At 37.0% G+C, this 19812-nt stretch overlaps 1 protein-coding gene across 1 annotated transcript; it reads right to left on the bottom strand.

Moving 5' to 3' along the window:
* Positions 1–16224: 16224 nt before the first annotated feature.
* CSNK2A2IP (casein kinase 2 subunit alpha' interacting protein) lies at positions 16225–18327 on the bottom strand (the record flags this gene model as incomplete). The annotated part of the gene is made up of 1 exon (XM_080654298.1): positions 16225–18327. The coding sequence occupies one exon, from the start codon at positions 18325–18327 to the stop codon at positions 16225–16227; it is 2103 nt and encodes a 700-aa protein (XP_080510424.1).
* Positions 18328–19812: the final 1485 nt, after the last annotated feature.

Here is a 19812-nt window from a genome sequence, read left to right as displayed (position 1 = left end):
AAGACACTCAAGTTATTAAGCGAGCACTTGCATTCAAGTCCTTTATTGATGATGCTGACTTCTCTAAAGACAATCTTTCCAACATGATTGCTATGGATGAAACTGCAGTGTTTATGGGCCAATCATCTCAAACAACAATTGAACAGCGGGGTGCCTCCTTGGCGTACATTCCCTCCACTGCTTACGAAAATGCACGTGTTTCCTGTATTTTGGCAATTCGTCTGGATGGCACTAAAATCCCACCTTTAATCATTTCTAAGGGCAAGAAGGAAAAGATTGAACATGTTTTGGGCATTTTTATTCTTGAAACTGAAAAAGCCTGGGCCACACAAGCAGTTATAAGGAAGTGGGTCCATTTAATGCTGCCGCTTATTATGCGAGGGAGCCAAAGAGGTCTGCTAGTCTGGGATGCAGCCAGCACTCACCGCGCTAAAGACATGAAGACATTTCTTCACGAAAGAAAAATAGATCAGATAATGATTCCCGCAGGAATGATGGCCTATCTCCAGACTCTTGATATTGCAATAAACAAGCCATTCAAAGACAATTTGCGCATGGAAATTAATGACTACATTGAAAACAGAATGGAGAGAAATCAGCGTGGAAACTTTGTGAAACTTAAACTGCAAGAAGTTGTGACTTGGGTGAAGAATTCATGGGAGGAAATCACTGACAGTTGCATTACAAATGCACTGCGAGCAGGCTACCTTGACAAGAAGTACTCATTTAAAGACAGTGCTATTGCTAAACATGAGAGATTTGGTCCACTGATTCTGAAAGAAATGGAGTCACAAGAAATTCACCAGGAAATTCAGGAATTGGATTGTTATGATGATGTTCCAGAAGATGATGTTCCAGAAGATGATGACATGATTGTCATTGAATAAATGAGTAAATTCTTGATACTGTAGGATTCACAGTTTGTCTGGTTTGTGTTGACAACTACCGTACTACCGTACCGTATACAGGTAATAAATTTCCTTTATTTTCATTTAACAATAAATGTGTACCGTATTCTTCTTCATGGAAAAATAAGACATCCCCTGAAAATAAGACCTAGCGTGTCTTTGGGGGCAAAAATTAATATAAGACACTGTCTTATTTTCAGGGAAACACGGTAGAAGGAAAGAGCAAACCGCATTGAGAGGTGCACAAGCCCTGAAAAGCTGAGGTACGGAGGCACGTGAATCGGACTGGCGACGGGCATCTGGGAGCGCTGCTTTTTTCAACCCGAAGGGAGACAAGCTCCCAATTACTCCGAACTCCAGTTTCTGGGGAGACACGGGGGACCCAAACTCCTACGGGGAGAAGCTGGACTGTCTGCCATGGGTTCGGAAAGTGAGGGAGGCTTGCTTGCAGGGCTGCACGCAGGAATAATTGTTTCCTGTGCTGGGGCGCAGGACACGGGGACAGGGTCCGAGACGCAGAGCCAGCTAACTGGCAGCCATCACTGATTGCCACGCCCTAGCCTAGTCACGCCCTGAGACTCTGCCCTGCACAATCTACAAACCCACCCAAGCTCCAAGCAGGGGCTTTAGCATATGAATGACCTGCCCTATTGCAGCTTAACCTGGCAAACTTGCAGCCCAGGTCAGACAGCTCCAAAACCTCCAAACCCCAAGCAAAAAGGAGAAAACTGTAGTTCTCACTGTAGCGCCTGCTGGGTGGCCTCAGACAGTAGCTGACCTGCACCCCATTGGAGATCCAGAAGCCAGTGTACCTATTGGTCAGAGTGAGACACCAGATTTCAACTCCTCACATCCATAAGTGACACATTCAAGAGGCAGACTCAGTGAGCACCAAAGCCCCACTGAAACAAGTCCTGCACCATAAGCGTGTCTCCAGCGCAGCAGTTCTTCCATTATTGACACAGCGGGTCCTCACAGCCAATTGGCCTGGAGGTCAATTCCTCCCAGTGTACCAACAGCAATCAAGGCTTAACTACACCAAGACTTTGCACTCAGCCCACAAAGGGGTGTATCAAAGGTGTCCACCTTAGGTTATTGGGGAGGCTGAGCTACTGGCCCCTATAGGTCACCTACCACACAAAGCCACTCCATCAACACAGGGAAGCAGCAAAATGAGGAGACAAAGAAACATGTCACAAATAAGAGAAATGGAGGAAACCAAACTACTGGATGACATAGAGTTCAGAACCACATTTATAAGGTTAGTCAAGAATCTTCTAAAAACCGCTGAGGAACTTAGTGAGACCTTTAAGGATCTTAATAAGAATGCCAAAAAAATGGAAAAGGACCAGTCAGAAATTAAGCATACACTGTATGAAATAAAGAATATACAGAAACTCAACTGTAGATCAACGTACCCCAAGAATCAAACCAAAGATCTGAAATATGAGGAAACAAAAAACACCCAACCAGAAAAACAAAAAGAAAAAAGAATCCAAAAATATGAAGATAGTGTAAGGAGCCGCTGGGACAACTTTAAGTGTACCAACATCCGAATTTTTGGGGTGCCAGAAGAAGAGAGAGAGCAAAATATTGAAAACCTATTAGAAGAAATAATGACCGAAAACTTTCCCTACCTGGTGAAAGAAATAGACTTACAAGTTCAGGAAGCTCACAGAACCCCATACAAGAGGAATCCAAAGAGGACCACACCAAGACACATCATAATTAAAATGCCAAGGGCAAAAGACAAAGAGAGAATCTTGAAAGCAGCAAGAGAAAAACAGTTAGTTACCTACAAGGGAGCACCCATATGACTGTCAGCTGATTTCTCAGCAGAAACTATGCAGGCCAGAAGGGAGTGGCAAGAAATATTCAAAGTGATGAACAGCAAGAACCTACAACCAAGATTACTCTACCCAGCAAAGCTATCATTCAGAGTTGAAGGTCAGATAAAGAGCTTCACAGACAAGAAAAAGCTAAAGGAGTTCATCACCACCAAAACAGGATTACATGAAATGCTGAAGGGTATTCTTTAAGAAGAGGAAGAAGAAGAAAAAGGTAAAGATAAAAATTATGAATAACAAAATGACAACAAATACATACCTACCAACAAGTGAATCCAAAAATCAAGTGAATAAAAAATCTGATGAACAGAATGGACTGGTGAATATAATAGAATCAGGGACATAGAAAGGGAGTGGACTGACAATTCTCAGGGGTAAGGGGGTGTGAGGGGTGTGGGAAGAGATTGGACAAAAATCTTACACCTATGGATGAAGACAGTGGCAGGATGTAAGGGCATGGGGTGGGGTGGGAATCAGGTGGAGGGGAGCTATGGGGGGGGAAAAAGAGGAACACCTGTAATAATCTGAATAAAGATTTATTTTAAAAAATTAAAAAAATAATAATTTTTATATATTTTGTTAGACATTTAATTCTGATTTCAGGCAACTAATAGTGTTGATACATTTTGACTGTTAATAATGTATTTGCTCGCCCTAACCAGTTTTGTTCAGTGGATAGAGCATCGGCCTGCAGACTGAAGGGTCCCAGGTTCGATTCCAGTCAAGGGCATGTACCTTGGTTGTGGGCACATCCTCAGTGGGGAGTGTGCAGGAGGCAGCTGATCGATGTTTCTAACTCTCTATCCCTCTCCCTTCCTCTATGTAAAAAATCAATAAAATATATTTTAAAAATAATAATGTATTTACTCAAAGTGTTTCCAAATATTGTTCACTATATTATATTTAATTTTAACACAATGAACAAATAAGCATTTTTGTGTTGCTCTAATACAACATATTTCAAGTGCCATACATCATAAAACTTTGGCAAACCTTCTTCCACTCTTTTTCTATTGGTTTAGTCCTAGTGTTGTGGGCACTTCTCACTGACACCAGAGATGTGTTACTGGGCAGCCAGCCCCCTGAGCCAGTGAGAGAGGGCTCTTCCTAACCGCGATCCTTGTCTGCTCATATAAATGAATTTATATGAGACACCTTGACTGCGTTATGAAAAGCTAATTCATTAAAGCAATTAAAGCATGCAACTTTATTGAAAACCAAAGCAAGCAAACCTATACATCTGGCTTATGAAGCACAGACAGGCTCTCAGCTAATAGGAAGAGCGAGTTAGGTGGGGTCTTGAGGTGTTACATACTATCTTCTCTATAGGGCTCAAAATTCCTCTGCTGACTATTTTGGTACAGATTAATTATCAAGGTCCTTTTTTTTTTTACTTTGTTGTGGCTTTCCCAAAATTCATGAGAAGCACCCAGCAATTTTATCTTGCCAGGCCTTGAGACTCCTGGCTTCTCTGCTTAGGGAGTAAAACTGTCCCTTTTTCCTTTCCCTATTCCCGCTTCCTTTCTGCATTCTCTCATTAGGGAGGTTTTTTAACCATTTGCTCTGGTATCCTTGGCTGGGGAAGATAATAGCTTGTTACTTACAAGCTGGCTGTAAATTGCCCACAATGTTTGGCCTTGTTTTAACTTTCCTGTCTCAGTTTCCCTATTTTGCCTGCCCTGGAATCCTATAACAATAGTACCAGCTTCCATGTCGCCATTTCATTCTGCACAGTAGTGTGTTCATTTTAAATTAAAAATGTGTCCATACTTATTTGTAAACTAAAAATAGTTTAATTATATCATAACTACAACCTTTATGTATTTTATTTAATTATCAATTACAAGTTATTTACATGTTACTGTTAAAATATTCATATAAACATTAAAATATTACATCAGCTTGTAAAAAGTTCATTTGAACTAACTGAATGTTGATATCAACTAGATTTTTTATGTGTAATACTGGAAATAATGAACATGTCCAACATACACAATTAAATGAAACAATAAAAGCTTAAAGTGGAATAATAATTAAAGTGAAGTCTTACCCAAACTATAAGGATATTTACTGAAAATTATCCACATGTCTTCAGCTTTAAAATTTTTAAACGTGCCACTAACCACATTCCAAGTGCTCAATAGTTAGATGTGGCTAAAGGCCACTGTATTGTAGAGTGCAGTTTTAGACATTAGAAAAAAACATTTCCTTGACCATTATGTACATGATGGTATTATACTAAGCCCTTCTCTGGACCTCCATTTCTTCTTCAATACAATTGAGATAACATGCTTCAAATTTCATAAAAGTATTATAGAGCTCTAGTGGAGATGTCACATTGGAGGTGTGTGGGAACCATGCCGAGGTCCCCAGATAGTCACGGTCAATAGGAGCACAGAGGCCTTGTTGTCAATACACCAGAATGGCCAAGGCCACTCTGAACATGAGCCTAATCAGGGTGCCCAAGGCCAAGATACCATGAGTGGGTGCAAGGACACATGGCACACTGTGCCCTTCTGTAACCCAAATGATGGATGTCACTCTTGGCAGATAGTCTAAGGAGTAATATACAGATTACTGACCAGAGAGAGGGTAGAGAGAGCTCAGAGAAGCAGAGGCAGTAGGGAAAGATAATGTAGCTCCTATGTGTGCAGGAGAGAGGAGAGCTTAGAGAGAGCTGAGAGCTGGTACTGCTATGATGGAAGGCTAAGAGCTCATAGAGAGCTCAGATATAGTTGCCATGTTAACCAGCCAGTGTGCTGGGCAGGGGAGACAGGAGGAGCTGCTGAGCTGGACAGGCTGCTAGAGAAGCTGATGAGGCAGAGAGCTCAGGTACCACTACGATGAGAGGCTGTGAGTCTAGGAGGCAGCGTGCAGCTGCTCAGATCATAGCTGGGGGTATAGAGACTGATGCTGCTTTGTGGGAAAGATGTGTCCAAATGCCTGGACATTCCAGGAAGACCCTATCCTTCCTTCATACCACATCTGTTCCCTACTCTAGAGAATTGCATGTGATTTGCAAGAGATGTATGTGAGATACCTGCTATTTATAGTATAGGTATACTTCCTATTTCAGACCACTTTCTCACAATTCTTATACTGTGAAGCTCATTTAAGTTATGTAATATCCTTGTTTTATACCCAGAAAATTGTATAGCTTATTTGACATTCTGTACTGTCATACATTATGAATTCATAATTTACTATAAGTAATTATAATAGTATACATGGGGTATTTTGCAGAAAGCATTCTACAAATAAGGATTATTCCTTATAGCAAATGCCATACGTTTGCTTAAAGAATTTGATAAAAAGATTAGACTGAGTCAGCTGACTTTTCCTTCCTAGAGGTGGGTGGTTGGGTGTGGTGGTAGGTTTTCTTTCCCAAGAAAAAGAAATAGATTACGAATCTCAGGCAGGCTGTTTTAAATATTTCCCCCCAGCACTTAAGAATATTTGGTGAGTGATGAACATCTAAAAGAAAGATCAGATGAATCCTCATAAACCCCCTGCAAATGTGTTTCAATTCTGACACCTGAAGAATCTATCAGCTAAAAAATTGGTGATCCACCAATGTATTTGGTTATCATTTGATATAGTTAGAGCACTTCTGCTACCAAATACAAACATACAGAAAATTACTGTTGGAAGAAGGGGGATGAGAAAAGAAGTAGAGAAGGGAGCTTCTCTTCTTAAAGAGAAATAGAGAGAGAAATAGAAAGAATGGAGCTGGAAATGTCTGCAGGACTCTGGATCCTGGGAATCTAGTTTCTCCAACTGTGTGCAGAGAAAAGAAGAGATGTGATAGCAATGCCTGTAAGGATTGTGATTTTTATGTATTTCAATTTTATGTTTTTTCAAATGACAAATATCTTAATAACTATTCCATGGGCAAAAGTGTATAAAGAGATTTTCTAAAGGATCTGTAATATTCTGTAAAACATATAAAAGAAAAATCAATCTAAAAACTCAGAGCCATAAAGAACTATATATTGGTGATGGTGATGTTTAAAAGTAATACAAGGAGAGTTTGGATGGACCTGGAGAGCATTATGTTACATAAAATAAGCCAGTCAGAGAAAGATAAGTATCACATGATCTCACCCATTTTTAGAATATAACAAACAAGATAAACTGATGAACAAAAATAGATACAGAGACAGAGAAGCATCGAACAAATCATTCAACCTAAGAGGGAAGGCAGGAGAGGAGGGAGCGTGGGGTAAGAGATCAACCAAAGGACTTGTGTGCATGCATATGAGCATAACCAATGGACACCAACAGTGGCGGGGGGCAGGGAGTGGTGAGGGCATGTGCTGGGGAGTGGGAGCGGCTGGGGAGAGGTCACTGGGGGAAAAATGAGACTTATGTAATACTTTAAACAATAAAGAACTTAACTAACTAACTAACTAACTAACTAAATAAATAAATAAATAAATAAATAAAACACTAAAAAAAGAAATACAAGGGACTAAAATTATATAAGAAAAGAATTAAAACTCCAGAGAGGACAGTCAGAAACCCAAATGATAATGCATAATTACTGATCTAAAAAACAACTTGAGAGCCTGGCCGGTGTGGCTCAGTGGCTGAGCATCGACCTATGAACCTGGAGGTCACAGTTCGATTCCCTGTCAGAGCACATGTCTGGGTTGTGGGCTTGATCCCTAGTGTAGGGCATGCAGGAGGCAGCTGATTGATTCTTTCTCATCATGTATGTTTTTATCTCTCTCTCCCTCTCCATTCCTCTCTGAAATCAATAAAAAAATATTTTAAAAAACAACAACTTGAGATGATATCTCAGAATTCAGAGAAAATTTATAATGATATAATGAGATAAAAGATATTAAGAACAGAGACATAATTGTCTAGTGACCATAAAAATATACGACAGATTAAAGAAATCAATTGTCAAAGTTATAGAAGAAAAATAATCAAATTTTAAAAGTACTATATATTCATATTTTGAAAGCACTTCCCAAAAAGCACATCCCAAAAAGCACTTGCTGACAACATTGTTAAGGTAAAATGTCAAAGGAGAAAAATCATTAAGAGTCCAAGCAGAGAAAAATATATCTACAAAATATCAAATATCAGAGTAATCTAGATTACTAAATACCAGAAAATAATCTAGATATTTCTAAGAGTAATAAAAGAAAACCAAACAAAAATTACTATCAAAATCTGGGATAAAAAGTGTTTAAGGGAGTAAAAATATTTTAAAAAGCTGTCAAATTCATTTATAATTCAATAACAAAAATATCAAGGGCAGTATAAGAAAAGTAAAGGCACATCATACCGTGAGACTGCATATAGAGAGAGACGATGGCCAGACCATATGTAAACACAGAACACTGACCTGCAACCTGCAACAAGCAGCCCAGGAAACCAACCCATCATATGCAGTAACCAGCCCAGGAAGCCAGCCTGCTACTACATGTCAGATTTATAGGAGGCCAGACCACCATCTCCAGTAACAATCCTGGAAGCCAAATAACCTCTGTAACAATTGGCTCAAACTGGCCAGGACAAGATTAATAACTAACAACTCCCCTAATTTTTGTCCCAATTTCCAATTTAGGACTATCAGAGAAAGCCAAATATGTACCCCTTTAACAAATCACATAGGGTGCCCCTCTTCTAGTTAGTCTGCCTACAGCTTCTCCATGCCAACAGTTTCTAATCAGGGCATACCTGAAGCTTTCCCTTTTATACACTACTAGTAGCCCTGCGCACAAATCCGTGCACCAGTAGCTCTCTGCAGGGCCTGGCCGCTCTGCCCCCGCTGCCCAGAGGCTCTCTGTGGCCCAGAAGCCCATCATCAGCCCAGAGGCACATCTGTTTTACCTGTGTTATACAGTCTTGGTTCTGGCTTTTGCATGCTCCGTGTAGCAGGAACAGGAAGGAAACACCCCATTCATTTGTGAAGTGCCCAGAGTGGCTGTGCCTCCATGAGTCATGTCTTTTGGATTTCCCCAAGTGGAGTTCTGCACATCTCCTTGGGCCTCCAGCACTGCTAGCTTGCACACATCTTTCCCTCCAATTAAAATGAGTAAGTCACAAGGATGACATGCTCCTGTCAGCACTCACTCAGGTAAATTGAGTGAGTGCTGACAGGAGCCCATCCACTGCCGGGCGCGGAACGCTTGCCTCATCGCCACGACGACGAAGCAAGCATTCCACCAAGCTGCTCATGCTGCCCACTCTCAGCAGCCGCTCCCCCGGGACTGGGGGACTCCAGCGGGGCTGAGAGGACTAGGCGCCGCCATCTTGTGGCTATGGGCACCGCCATCTTTGTGACCGAGTGATGGTTAATTTGCATATTACCCTTTTATTAGATAAGATAAAGCTGTCCTATTCCTCTCCTTGCCTTTGAGTTTTTTGCCAAATGCAAGTAATGGTGACTGGCTTCCTTGCTATATAATAAGCTCTGAAAAAATAGCCTTTGCCTATTATTTGGTTGGTCTTCATTTATTTCTATGATACTTTTGAACATGAATGTGTAATTATAAGTCAGTATTAGGGAACTGAATTCAGTAGGATTAATAACAACATATTATGACCAAGTACAATTTTTTTGAGATAGTGGAAGAATAGTTTAATATCAAGACTAGCCAGTCCTGGCCAGTGTTGTTCAGTGGTTAAAGTGTCGGCCCAAGTGCGCATGCTGAAGCGTTGAGAGTTTGATTCCTGGTCAAGGGCATGTACCTGGGTTGTATGTTTGATCCCTGGTCTCAGTCGGGCCATGTGTGGAAGGCAACCAATTGATCTCTCTCGTCCTCCCCTCCCTCTCTAAAAATCAATGGAAAAAATAAAAATATCCTTGTGTGAGGATTAACAACAACAAAAAAAAGACATGCCAAAGAATTTATGTTTGGAATATATATATACATACATATATATATATATTCCTAATATGCAAATAGAACGAATGGCCAAACAATCAAACTACTGGTCGCTATGACGTGCGCTGACCATCAGGGGGCACACATGGAATGTGGCAGGCGTTGGCAGCAGGTGGCAGAGCACAAAACATGGTGGGCATTGGCCATGGTGGGATAGTGGAGCAGGTGAGTGGGGGCACCAGACCAAGGCGGGGTGCCGGCCACTGTCATTAGGGCAAGCCTCTGGTGGTTACTGAAAATTCTTTGCTCCCACACTCCGCGGTCCCACTGGGTGCTCACACCTGCTGCCAGCAACGGCCCTGCTCGCACCCGCTGCCGGCACCCAGCACCAGCCCTGTTTTCTCTATGCCATCAGTGGGTGCAAGCAGGGCTGGTGCCATCAGCACATGGGAGCAGCGGTGGCGGGAACGAGACTGCTGGCAGACAGGATGGGGGGCGAGGCAGGAGGGGCTGGGCAGGGGTGCAGAGGATGGACCAAGACCCGCCCCTGTGCCCACCGCAGCCTCGTGGCCCACAGTTCCTTTCAAGGTGCACGAATTCGTGCACTGGGCCCCTAGTACACATATAAAATTTTTCTATAAATTAATAAGAAACAGAGCACACAATAGACCAATAAACAAAGATTATGAAAGACAAATCACAGAGAAAGAAACCCAGGATGTCAATAAACATGAACAAATGTCTAAGGTAGCTAGCAATAAAGATGTGAAAATTAAAGATATAATAAAAGATCATTTTATTAGTACAAACCATATTATTAGTATAAGCCAAGAAGTAAAAGTCTGAAAATTACCTAGTGTTAGTGAGATTACAGAGCAGTGAGAACTCTCATACACTATCTTGGGCATGTATATTAATTAATGTAAATATTTGGAGGAGCAATTTGGCAGAATAATAAATTTTAAAATTCACACATTATAACCCTGTACTATTTAATGTGGCTGTTGAATATGTGAAAATGTGACTAGCCTGAATTCTGATGTGTTCTAAGTGTTAAATTAAACAGATTTTGAAGATTTAGGGCAAAAAAGCCTCACTAATATTTGTTAACATTAATTCAAGATGTCTCAATCTTGACCATATTAACATTTAAGAGGGGATAGATAATTTTTTTGTCAGGGGTTATCCTTTGCATTGTATGATATAATCCTGGCCTCTACTTAGTCATGACCTAGAACATCTAAAACATCTTCCTAGTCATGACAATCCAAAATGTGTGCAGACATTGCCAAATATCTCCTGGGGACAAAAGCCACCCTGGGCAACAACAATTCTAATTACTTGTTGAAATGGAAAACTTTTTGATATGTGATATTAAATAAAATACAGTATTAAAATTAATTTTACTTATTTCTTTTGATTTTCTAATATAATTACAAAAATTTAAAATTATATATGACATGCTATTTTTTTATTCGAAGGCACTGTTATAATCATCAATTTCACTGTTAGATACTCTAATGCAGTGTTTCTCTAATGCTTAATGTACATAGAACTTACCTGATGATCTTATAAAATTCAGATTATGATTCAGGATATTTGAGATGGGGTGAGATTCTATATTTCTAACAAGATCCTAGGTGATACCTATACAGCTAATCAACAGACCAAATGTTGCACAGCGTGTCTCTTGAGATCTTCTCACACAGGTGCAAAATAGGAAATGAAAACTAATGTTCCTGGTGACTATAGTTAATCATACCGTATTCCATATTTGAAAGCTCTAAGGAGTAAATCTTAAAAGTCCTCATCACAAGAAAAAACGTTTGTAACTATGTATGAGGATGGATGTTAGACTTATTGTGGTGATCATTTTGCAATATATACAAATAGCAAGTCATTATGTTATACACTTGAAAATAACATAAAGTTACATCAATTATACCTCAATAATTTTTAAAAGAATAACAATGCAATATTGTATATGATAATAAAAATTAACTATTAAACCCAAAACTGAATACATAAATTGTAATAAATTCACACTATGCAGTTATATAATATACATGTATGTGTGTATATGTTTTATATATACATATTTCATGTATATGAAAATAAACTATCTATATGTTAAAATAAAAATATCTCAAAACACATTCTATATAAAACATACATTATTAACATGTTAAATACATACAAAGCTTTAAAACATACAAAAGACTATGTTGTTGTGGCCCCATAAATATTTAATAAATTTCTAAAAAAGGCGAATATGATTTACAGCAAATTTATGTCAGCAATCACTGCTGGGGAGTGCAAGATACGCTTAGGATCCTGGATGGTTGTATACATAGGGGTGAGCACAAAAACATACAGACACATACATATATGCATAATTTCAATGGTGGAATCATATAAAAACTGCATGTGATTTGTTTTATAATTTGAGTAGGCTTTCACTTAAAACAAATCATAAATGATATATTTTCTCTCTATTTCTAACTCTCATTAAATCTTAAATACAGTTTAGCTGTGTCCTCTTTACTCCATTTTCTTCTTCCAACATATGCTCAAGATCATTATCCATGCCCAATGGTTGTTAACAAGATATCTTCCTAAAGAAGGTAGTTCTAGTCCTAACATAAATATAGGTGAAATAAAAGAAGCAACAATTTTTTCACTAGGAAAAACATAACATGCATGGATCCTAGTATATCATGTAGGCATCATGTATGTATAAAAAACTTTCAATAAATGAACATCTAGGTGTTTTCCAATCCTTTTGTAGCATAAACACAATGCTTACTTGTTTATATAACTCTACACAGTCATGATAATTTAAAAACAATAAATTCCAAGGAAAATGACCATAAGATTAGTAGTTATGTATATTTTTAAAATTTTGATGTTATTGTCAAATTATCATCCAGCTATGTCATACAACTTTACATCAATTGGCCACATCAAAATGTAACAACTCATAGGATCCACTTTCTATTTCCCAATTGATATGTATTATATTCTCATGGTCAGCTCTTTCTATTTAATATTTTTTTTGCTACTTTTCAGATGATCTTTTTCTTTAAATGAAGTAGTGATTTTTGAATACTCCTGCCTATCTTACATGTGATCTCATCTGTACAAGATCTGACAGAAATTTCTTGATCTTTCTGGCATGTTATTTCCTATTCTTAATAATCTTTTGGTATCCATACAAGGTGGAAGAGAATTAGATATTTGTTACTCATGCATTTTCCCATAGGTTTCAAGTGGTTTTATTTCCAAATTAGAAAATTAAAAAATATTGATTAAAGAATTCTTTTGAAAAATTTTTGAAAGTAGACACTGTTGTAATTAGGAATATGATAAATAACTGCCAATACAGTAGAAAAGTTAATAACAACTAAATCATAGACCAAAAAAATAATTTTAAAAATCAATAAAAACTAAAAATATCAACTTTAGAAAATAGCCTAAAAGATAGAAAATTAAATAAAAATCAGTTGAATTCTTCAGTTTAATTCCATAGATATTTATTGAATACTTGGTATGTGTCATTTACCACTAGGTTCTGAGGACCTAGTGGTAAGCAAGATAGACAAAGGACCTCCATCCATATTTAATCTAGTACAGAATATATTAAACTAATAATTATAAAAATGATATATGCCACAAAAGGGAAGTTCGGGATGAATAAGGCGCATTTCAAAGATTTCTTAAAGAAGTTGGAGAAAGCCTTAAAAATATTATCACATATATGTGTTCTTCCTTATCATCACTGATCAGCTATGCATCAGCCAATATCATATTGAATATTGAATATTAAGAAGGAACACATTTAATGTAAGAAATATGACAAGGATGACTGTTGCCATCAGTAATATTTTTATGTATACTCTCACTAAGACAAAAGGTGCAAAGAACAATTCAACATTAATCTTATGGGAAAGAAGCAGATTGATGAAATAACACTTATTTCAGAGAATTAAAAAAGATGAAGAGCTTCAATAGTACTGATTCAATATCAACACACATATTTTAGGGTATTACTCTATTCAGAAGACTATGTTAAAAAAAAACAGAAATAGTGAACAAGGAGTTTTCAGTCTGGTGAATGAAAATAAACAATAAATGACTGCTTTATAATGTTATTGAGAAGTACAAAGAGTGAACATAGAGTTCATGGTAATAGGAAAGCCAACTAACCGCTTTGTAAGTGGATCAGAACAAGGCTTCCCAGAAGATGTCAAGAAAGACAAAATAGAACCACAAAGGATAAAAATGAATAGATGGAAAGATCTTTCTGGACAGCAGAACTATTGATTTAAAAGTACAATGTAAGAGAGGCCTTAGTATATTTTATACATTGTAAAGAAATTAGTATGGCTGAAGTATCCAGTAGGAGACTGGAAAATAAGAAATCAGTTTTGCGAGTCAATAATAGTTCAATCACAAAAAGAATTTAGACATTCCTACAGAAAACAATGTGCAATAATAAAAGGATTATAAGAAGTGGAGAGACATTATCAAATCAGTGTCTTAGAAATGCATTCAAAAATTACAGTGCATGTTTAAGGGTTATTGTAGTAATTCCAGGTTATAAATGGCTGTGACCACAACTAGTATAGTGACAATGGGGTTGAAAAGGAAAGACTAAAGTCTAGAGATAATAGGAACATAGAACTCATGGACTTGGAGAGGAGCTGGCAATGATTCCCTGATGGGTGATGATACACAAACTGAATTTGAGAACATAGGGGCAAAGAACTGTAAACTTAAAGATGTAAATTGTAAATATAAAGATGATAAATTTCGTTTTGGCCATGTTGAGTTTGAAAGGCCTGTGTAGGGTTCCAATTGGAAATGCCCACTATGTAGTCCAGTGACCAGAAAGATGTGGAGTGGAGAGGCAGAAATGTGAGTTTTAATTGTATGCAGGAAATCCTAATTCCAGCCATTGGAGATGCAGATAATAAGGTGAGTAGGTAAGACAACTTCCTTCTCTTCCCAGTAGACCCAGTGAAACAAAGACATTTTTTAAACGTTTTTATTAACCCACTTTGTAAGTGATGAACTTTAGAGCTTATTATTTAAATATTGGCACAGTCAGCATGAGCTAGGATTATCTGTACCAGTTAGCTATTCTCTCCTGAAATTTGTTAACTAAGATTGAATAAGTCATTGGATTTCAGAGTATGGGATCTTAGCATAGAAGAACTTTTCCTAGTAACATATAACTGAAAAGATTACATTCTCCATATATTATTACCTGTAAAAATGATCTGAAATTTCTTTAGAGATATGGAAACAGATTAGCATAAATGGCTTAAGGAAACTGTCATCATATCTTATGGGGAAAGAGAATAACAACGAGCTAGAGACTATTCTGAGCAATAAATGGTTATAAATAAGTACCTCTCAATAATAACTCTAAGTGTAAATTGATTAATTGCTCCAAACAAAAGGTGTAGGGTAGCTGAATGGATTCAAAAACGTGACCCAAATATGTGCTGTCTACAACAGACCCACCTCAAAACAAAAGACACACACAGGATGAAAGTGAAGGGATGGAAAAAAATTTTCCATGCAAATAGAAAAGAAAAAAAAGCAGGAGAAGCAATCCTCATATCCGACAAAATAGACTTTAAAAGCATCCTGCTAAGCAAAATAAGCAAGTTGGAGGAAGATAAATATCATATGATCTCACTCATTTGTGGCATATAATGGACAACATAAACTGATGAACAAAAAAAGAACCAGAGGAGAAAAACTATTCTAGAATATAATAAAAGTAATCCTTTTATTTGCAGATTTTTAATATTTCCTACAACTTTTGTGATATACTATGTTAGTATAGTTTTGGTAATATTATCATAATTAAAATCCTTTTATTTTTAAAATTTAATGTTTATTGCATGTAATATTATTTTTGTAAGATAATTTTTCTTGAATAGTTGGTGTTTATTGAATGTAACATTATCATATTTAAAATCATTTTTCTTGAAATATTAAGGTTTATTGCATGTAACATATTTAAAACCTTTTTTTCTTGAAATTAAAAAAACTGAAAAAAAAACACAAAACATTAAGGTAATTATTTAAATTTAGAGTTTAGATTTGTGTGGATTACTAAACTCAGGATTCTGGATGTCAATAATAGTCTGGAAAATTGATTTAAAACTATAACTAGCAATAAATGAGAAATTTGTAAAAAAAAAAAAATTGCAGATGAGAAAACCAGGAGGCACAGAAAAAAAAAAAAAAAGACCAATAAGGTATTTCTCCTCAATAGCCAATTATGATTAATTTAACAATAATTATATAGTAGCTACTATAAGCTAAGCATTTGGTTACAAACAAGAGATTCAGTTTTGATTTCTAGGGATTGTAGTTTATTACTTAACTAGGAAATAGACTTGAGAGTAATAGTTCCCTTAACTGGGTGCATTATCAACTGAAATATTGAGTCCCATTCAGTCATTACCAAGAATTTTAATAAGCCTGATAAGAAATCAAACTCTAATCTCAAAGAACTAAAGGTCAATTGCTTTCAAAGATACAAAACATTAATTTAATCAAGATTTCTCTCATTTACTGTGCCTGGAAAATTTTGAACAGTATCTTTTACCCCTTTGGCCCTTTCACTATGGTGCTATTCCTCATAGGATTTGTGTTGGTAGATGGTGGGTGACTTTGTTGTCTTTTTCCAGAAAGTAGCTGGTAATTTTTGCTACATATAAACTCAAGCCAGGAGACCCCTGGAGGCAAACGGTGGTAACTAACTAACTTAGTGAACATACAACCTGAGGGGGTAGATGTCATAGACTCTTCGTAAGGAAAGGGTAAGGAGGGTGCAATCAAAGAGGAAGAGGAGGAAGAAGATGAAGAGGAGGATGAAGAGAAAGATATGGAGGAGGAAGATGATGGGAGCATCGTCTGTGGCTGAGAATTACTTTTCTTAACATAAAGCAACCAGTCAATAGCCTGGGGCTGTTGGCTTACAACTTTGTTTTCAGAGACTACTGTCAGCCCATGGATGTTATCAGTTTTAGTAGGAAAAAACTCTGATATCTTCTCCATTTTTTCAAGGTTGTCTTCAAGGGCTTCATCAGGTTGATTTTTTTTCACAGGGAATAGGAGACAAGATGAGAAAGAAGTCTCTGGTACTGAAAGAATAAAAACTAATTTCACCTCTATTTTCCCCTCAGAACTGGGCTCAAGTGTTGGTATGACAGATAGCATTGCACCACGAGGATCTTTTTTTCCTGTAAGATGATTACAATGAGTTTTTATGCAGGAAGCACAAGCTAAACAAACCACGTAATTTGATGAAAGACGGGGACCAGGATGAGGATTTGGCCTTCCCCTCATTCTTCGAAAGATAATTTGCCTACTGAGATCTCTTTGGATTCTTGTCTTAGAGAGAGAATTGATAACTTTATTTACAACATTATCGGGGACAGTCCCACCTTTAACAATGCAAGGATAAATATAATCTAAAGTCCATGGAATTTCTTTATTAGAATATTTCTTTGCATAATGATCAAAGTTGCTTTTGCTCTGGATTCTGGAGACCCGTGTTGTAGCAGCTGTGTTCCTAATGCAGTGTTTAGGTCTTGATAATGATTGACCTGAGATATTTCGTTTGAGATGGGGTGAAGACACATCTGTGACTCCGTGTTTGTCATTTGGTGAAGTGGTGCTTTGAAACTTGGAGTCACTAACTGGTGAACCCAGGGTCCTGAAGGTATGATCCAGTGTAAGCACTGTTTGGGATTTGGGCTGGAACAATGGCAAGCTCTGAGTCTGGTGGACAGAATGTGGTAAAGGTGATTTCCTTGGTTTTGAGTTAGACGGTGGTAAGCTCAGAACACAAGAATTAGGGCTCAATACAGGTGATGTCTGAGGTTTGGAACCAGGTAAAGGTGAGATAAAAGCCATTTGATTAGGCTGCAATGAAGGTGATAACTGAAGCAAGTCATTTGTTTGAGGTGTAGAGGTAAGTGATGGTGAGCTCAAAGATCTTTGTTGGTTATCTAATGAAGACATACAAAGGCTGTCCGATGAAGATAATTTCTGAGGCTTGGACTGAGGTAATGTTGAGCTAAGGGCTCGTTGATTAGATTTCAAAGATGATGATGTCCAGAGGATGTCTTGGAAAGAAGTTTCTTGATACTTGAAGGGGAATAATGATGAACTTGAGACTCTTTTATTAGACTTCAGTGCAGGTGCTGTCCAGCAAAGGTCTAAGGAAGTTGCATTCTGAGGTTTGGGGAGAGATAATTGTGAGCTCAAGGTTGTTTGATTGGATTCCAGTGATGATAATGATGTCTTGTTGAGATCAAGTGAAGAGGTCTGAGGTTTGGGGAGGGGTAAAGGTGAGCTCAGAGTTGTCCAATTAGACTGCAATGAAGTTCTCTGGTGGAGGTCCACTAAGGGTGGATCCTGATGTTTGGACTGGGGTACTGGTGATTTCAGAACTCCGTTACAGAAGCCCTGTGAAATTGTGTCCTGAGCCTTGGCAAAAGATCTCTGTATCTTCTGGTTAGAGCTTAGTGGAGGTGCTGCAAGGTAATTATTATCAGATTGTACTATAACCACAGATTGATTATTGGGTTGATTTAGATTTTCTCCTATGTACTGATGTGTTAATGAGTTGGTTGAGGCCAGTTGGTAAGAGTGTTCTAAAGATACAAAGTGTTGATCATAATATGTTAGTGGCACCATTTTGTGACAATAGTAGGTCTTTTTTAAGGCAGTTGGTCGGTCTGTAGGGATGTTTTAGTAACTGGTAGAGACTTTTAGCTGGATTCCATGGACAATAGATACTTTAAATAAAGCCTTTGATAGTTTCTAACTTCTATCTTTTTAAGCTCTCTGTTAATTCCCAAATATCGTTGTGTTTCAAAATTGACTTGTAGATGTGGTTTGGAAAAAAAAAGTCACAATTTGAAATTTTTCCTGTCTTCTTTGTAGTTTCCTAGAGGTTTTCTTTCTATCTTCTTTTTATTTTCCTAGATTTTATTTTTCTCTTGAGGAAATAACTCCTATTAGAAAAAATAGTAAAAGAGGATTCAGAATTGCTCCTGAGAGGGATATTAATTTTCTCAAACAATTTGTTATAGTGACCAGAGCCCAGGTTTTATGTTAACTTACAGTCACTTACTCTATGTGAAACTTTTGAATTAAGCTTTCTAAACCCAGTTGCCCATCTATAAAATAGATAAATATAATATTTAATTTATTGTGCTAAATTCTAATTAAGATTATAAATATATATATAACATGTAACAGCACCCAGGATATAAGATGCCCAATAAAAAGTAATAGCTATTTCTGATACTCTTTTAATAACCGCTTGAGTAATAAAAAAATAACACACGATAAGTTCTTTTGCATAAAATAAGAGAATCTTAGAGAAAAGTGAAATGAAATTTCTTCTGAAATGTTGGTTTTCAATTTAAAAATCAATTGTCCATCATTATCATCTGTTAGCTTACTTCTAAAAGTCCAAAATTCTAGTTGAAAATCTATTGCATTTTAGTCTTGTTCTTATTTGTCACCATGGTGGCTTTTGAAACTGTTGACTACTTACTACCTTTTAAAATTAGTGTCTTCATTCATGGCCATTATTTCTTTCTACTCTGATTATCTCCATTTATTTTCTTATTTCTCTGTAATACTTCACTGAATTATTTTGCTCTCACCTCAATGGACTTCTCAGAGTTATATCACCAGCTATCTTCTATTTTCATTGTATTCCTAAGTATCACCTTAGTTATGTTTAGGATTTAAAAATTAACTTTATAAAAAATAGAACCTTGCCACTGGCCAAAAGTAATGCAAACATTTTCCACTCAGAAAAGATAGATATGCTGCTTCTTAAAAAGCAATACAGAATATAACACTATTTTTTGTGTATTTATCTTCTGGTTTTAAGGCTAAAACACAAAATATGACCAAAACAAACAAAAGAACTAAGACTAATTACAATAGACCCTGGTATTAGTGAATTAAATTATTGAATTTAAGAGCCCTAAAGAGTGAAAACTACCAGAATTTGCTTTCATGATTTTTTTCTACACTTCCATGACTTTCCAACCCAATTTCTGATGGATAAATTTATTCCTCATGTGTGCCAACTTATCCAAATAATTTATTATAACTTATATTACTGCTAGAATATTTTACTTATATCAGTTTGTGTTTTTA

This window comes from Plecotus auritus, assembly GCF_963455305.1.
Source record: "Plecotus auritus genome assembly, chromosome: 2".
Lineage (NCBI taxonomy): Eukaryota > Metazoa > Chordata > Mammalia > Chiroptera > Vespertilionidae > Plecotus > Plecotus auritus.
Note: the sequence above shows the minus strand (reverse complement) of the source record. Positions and strands in the feature narration are given on the sequence as shown.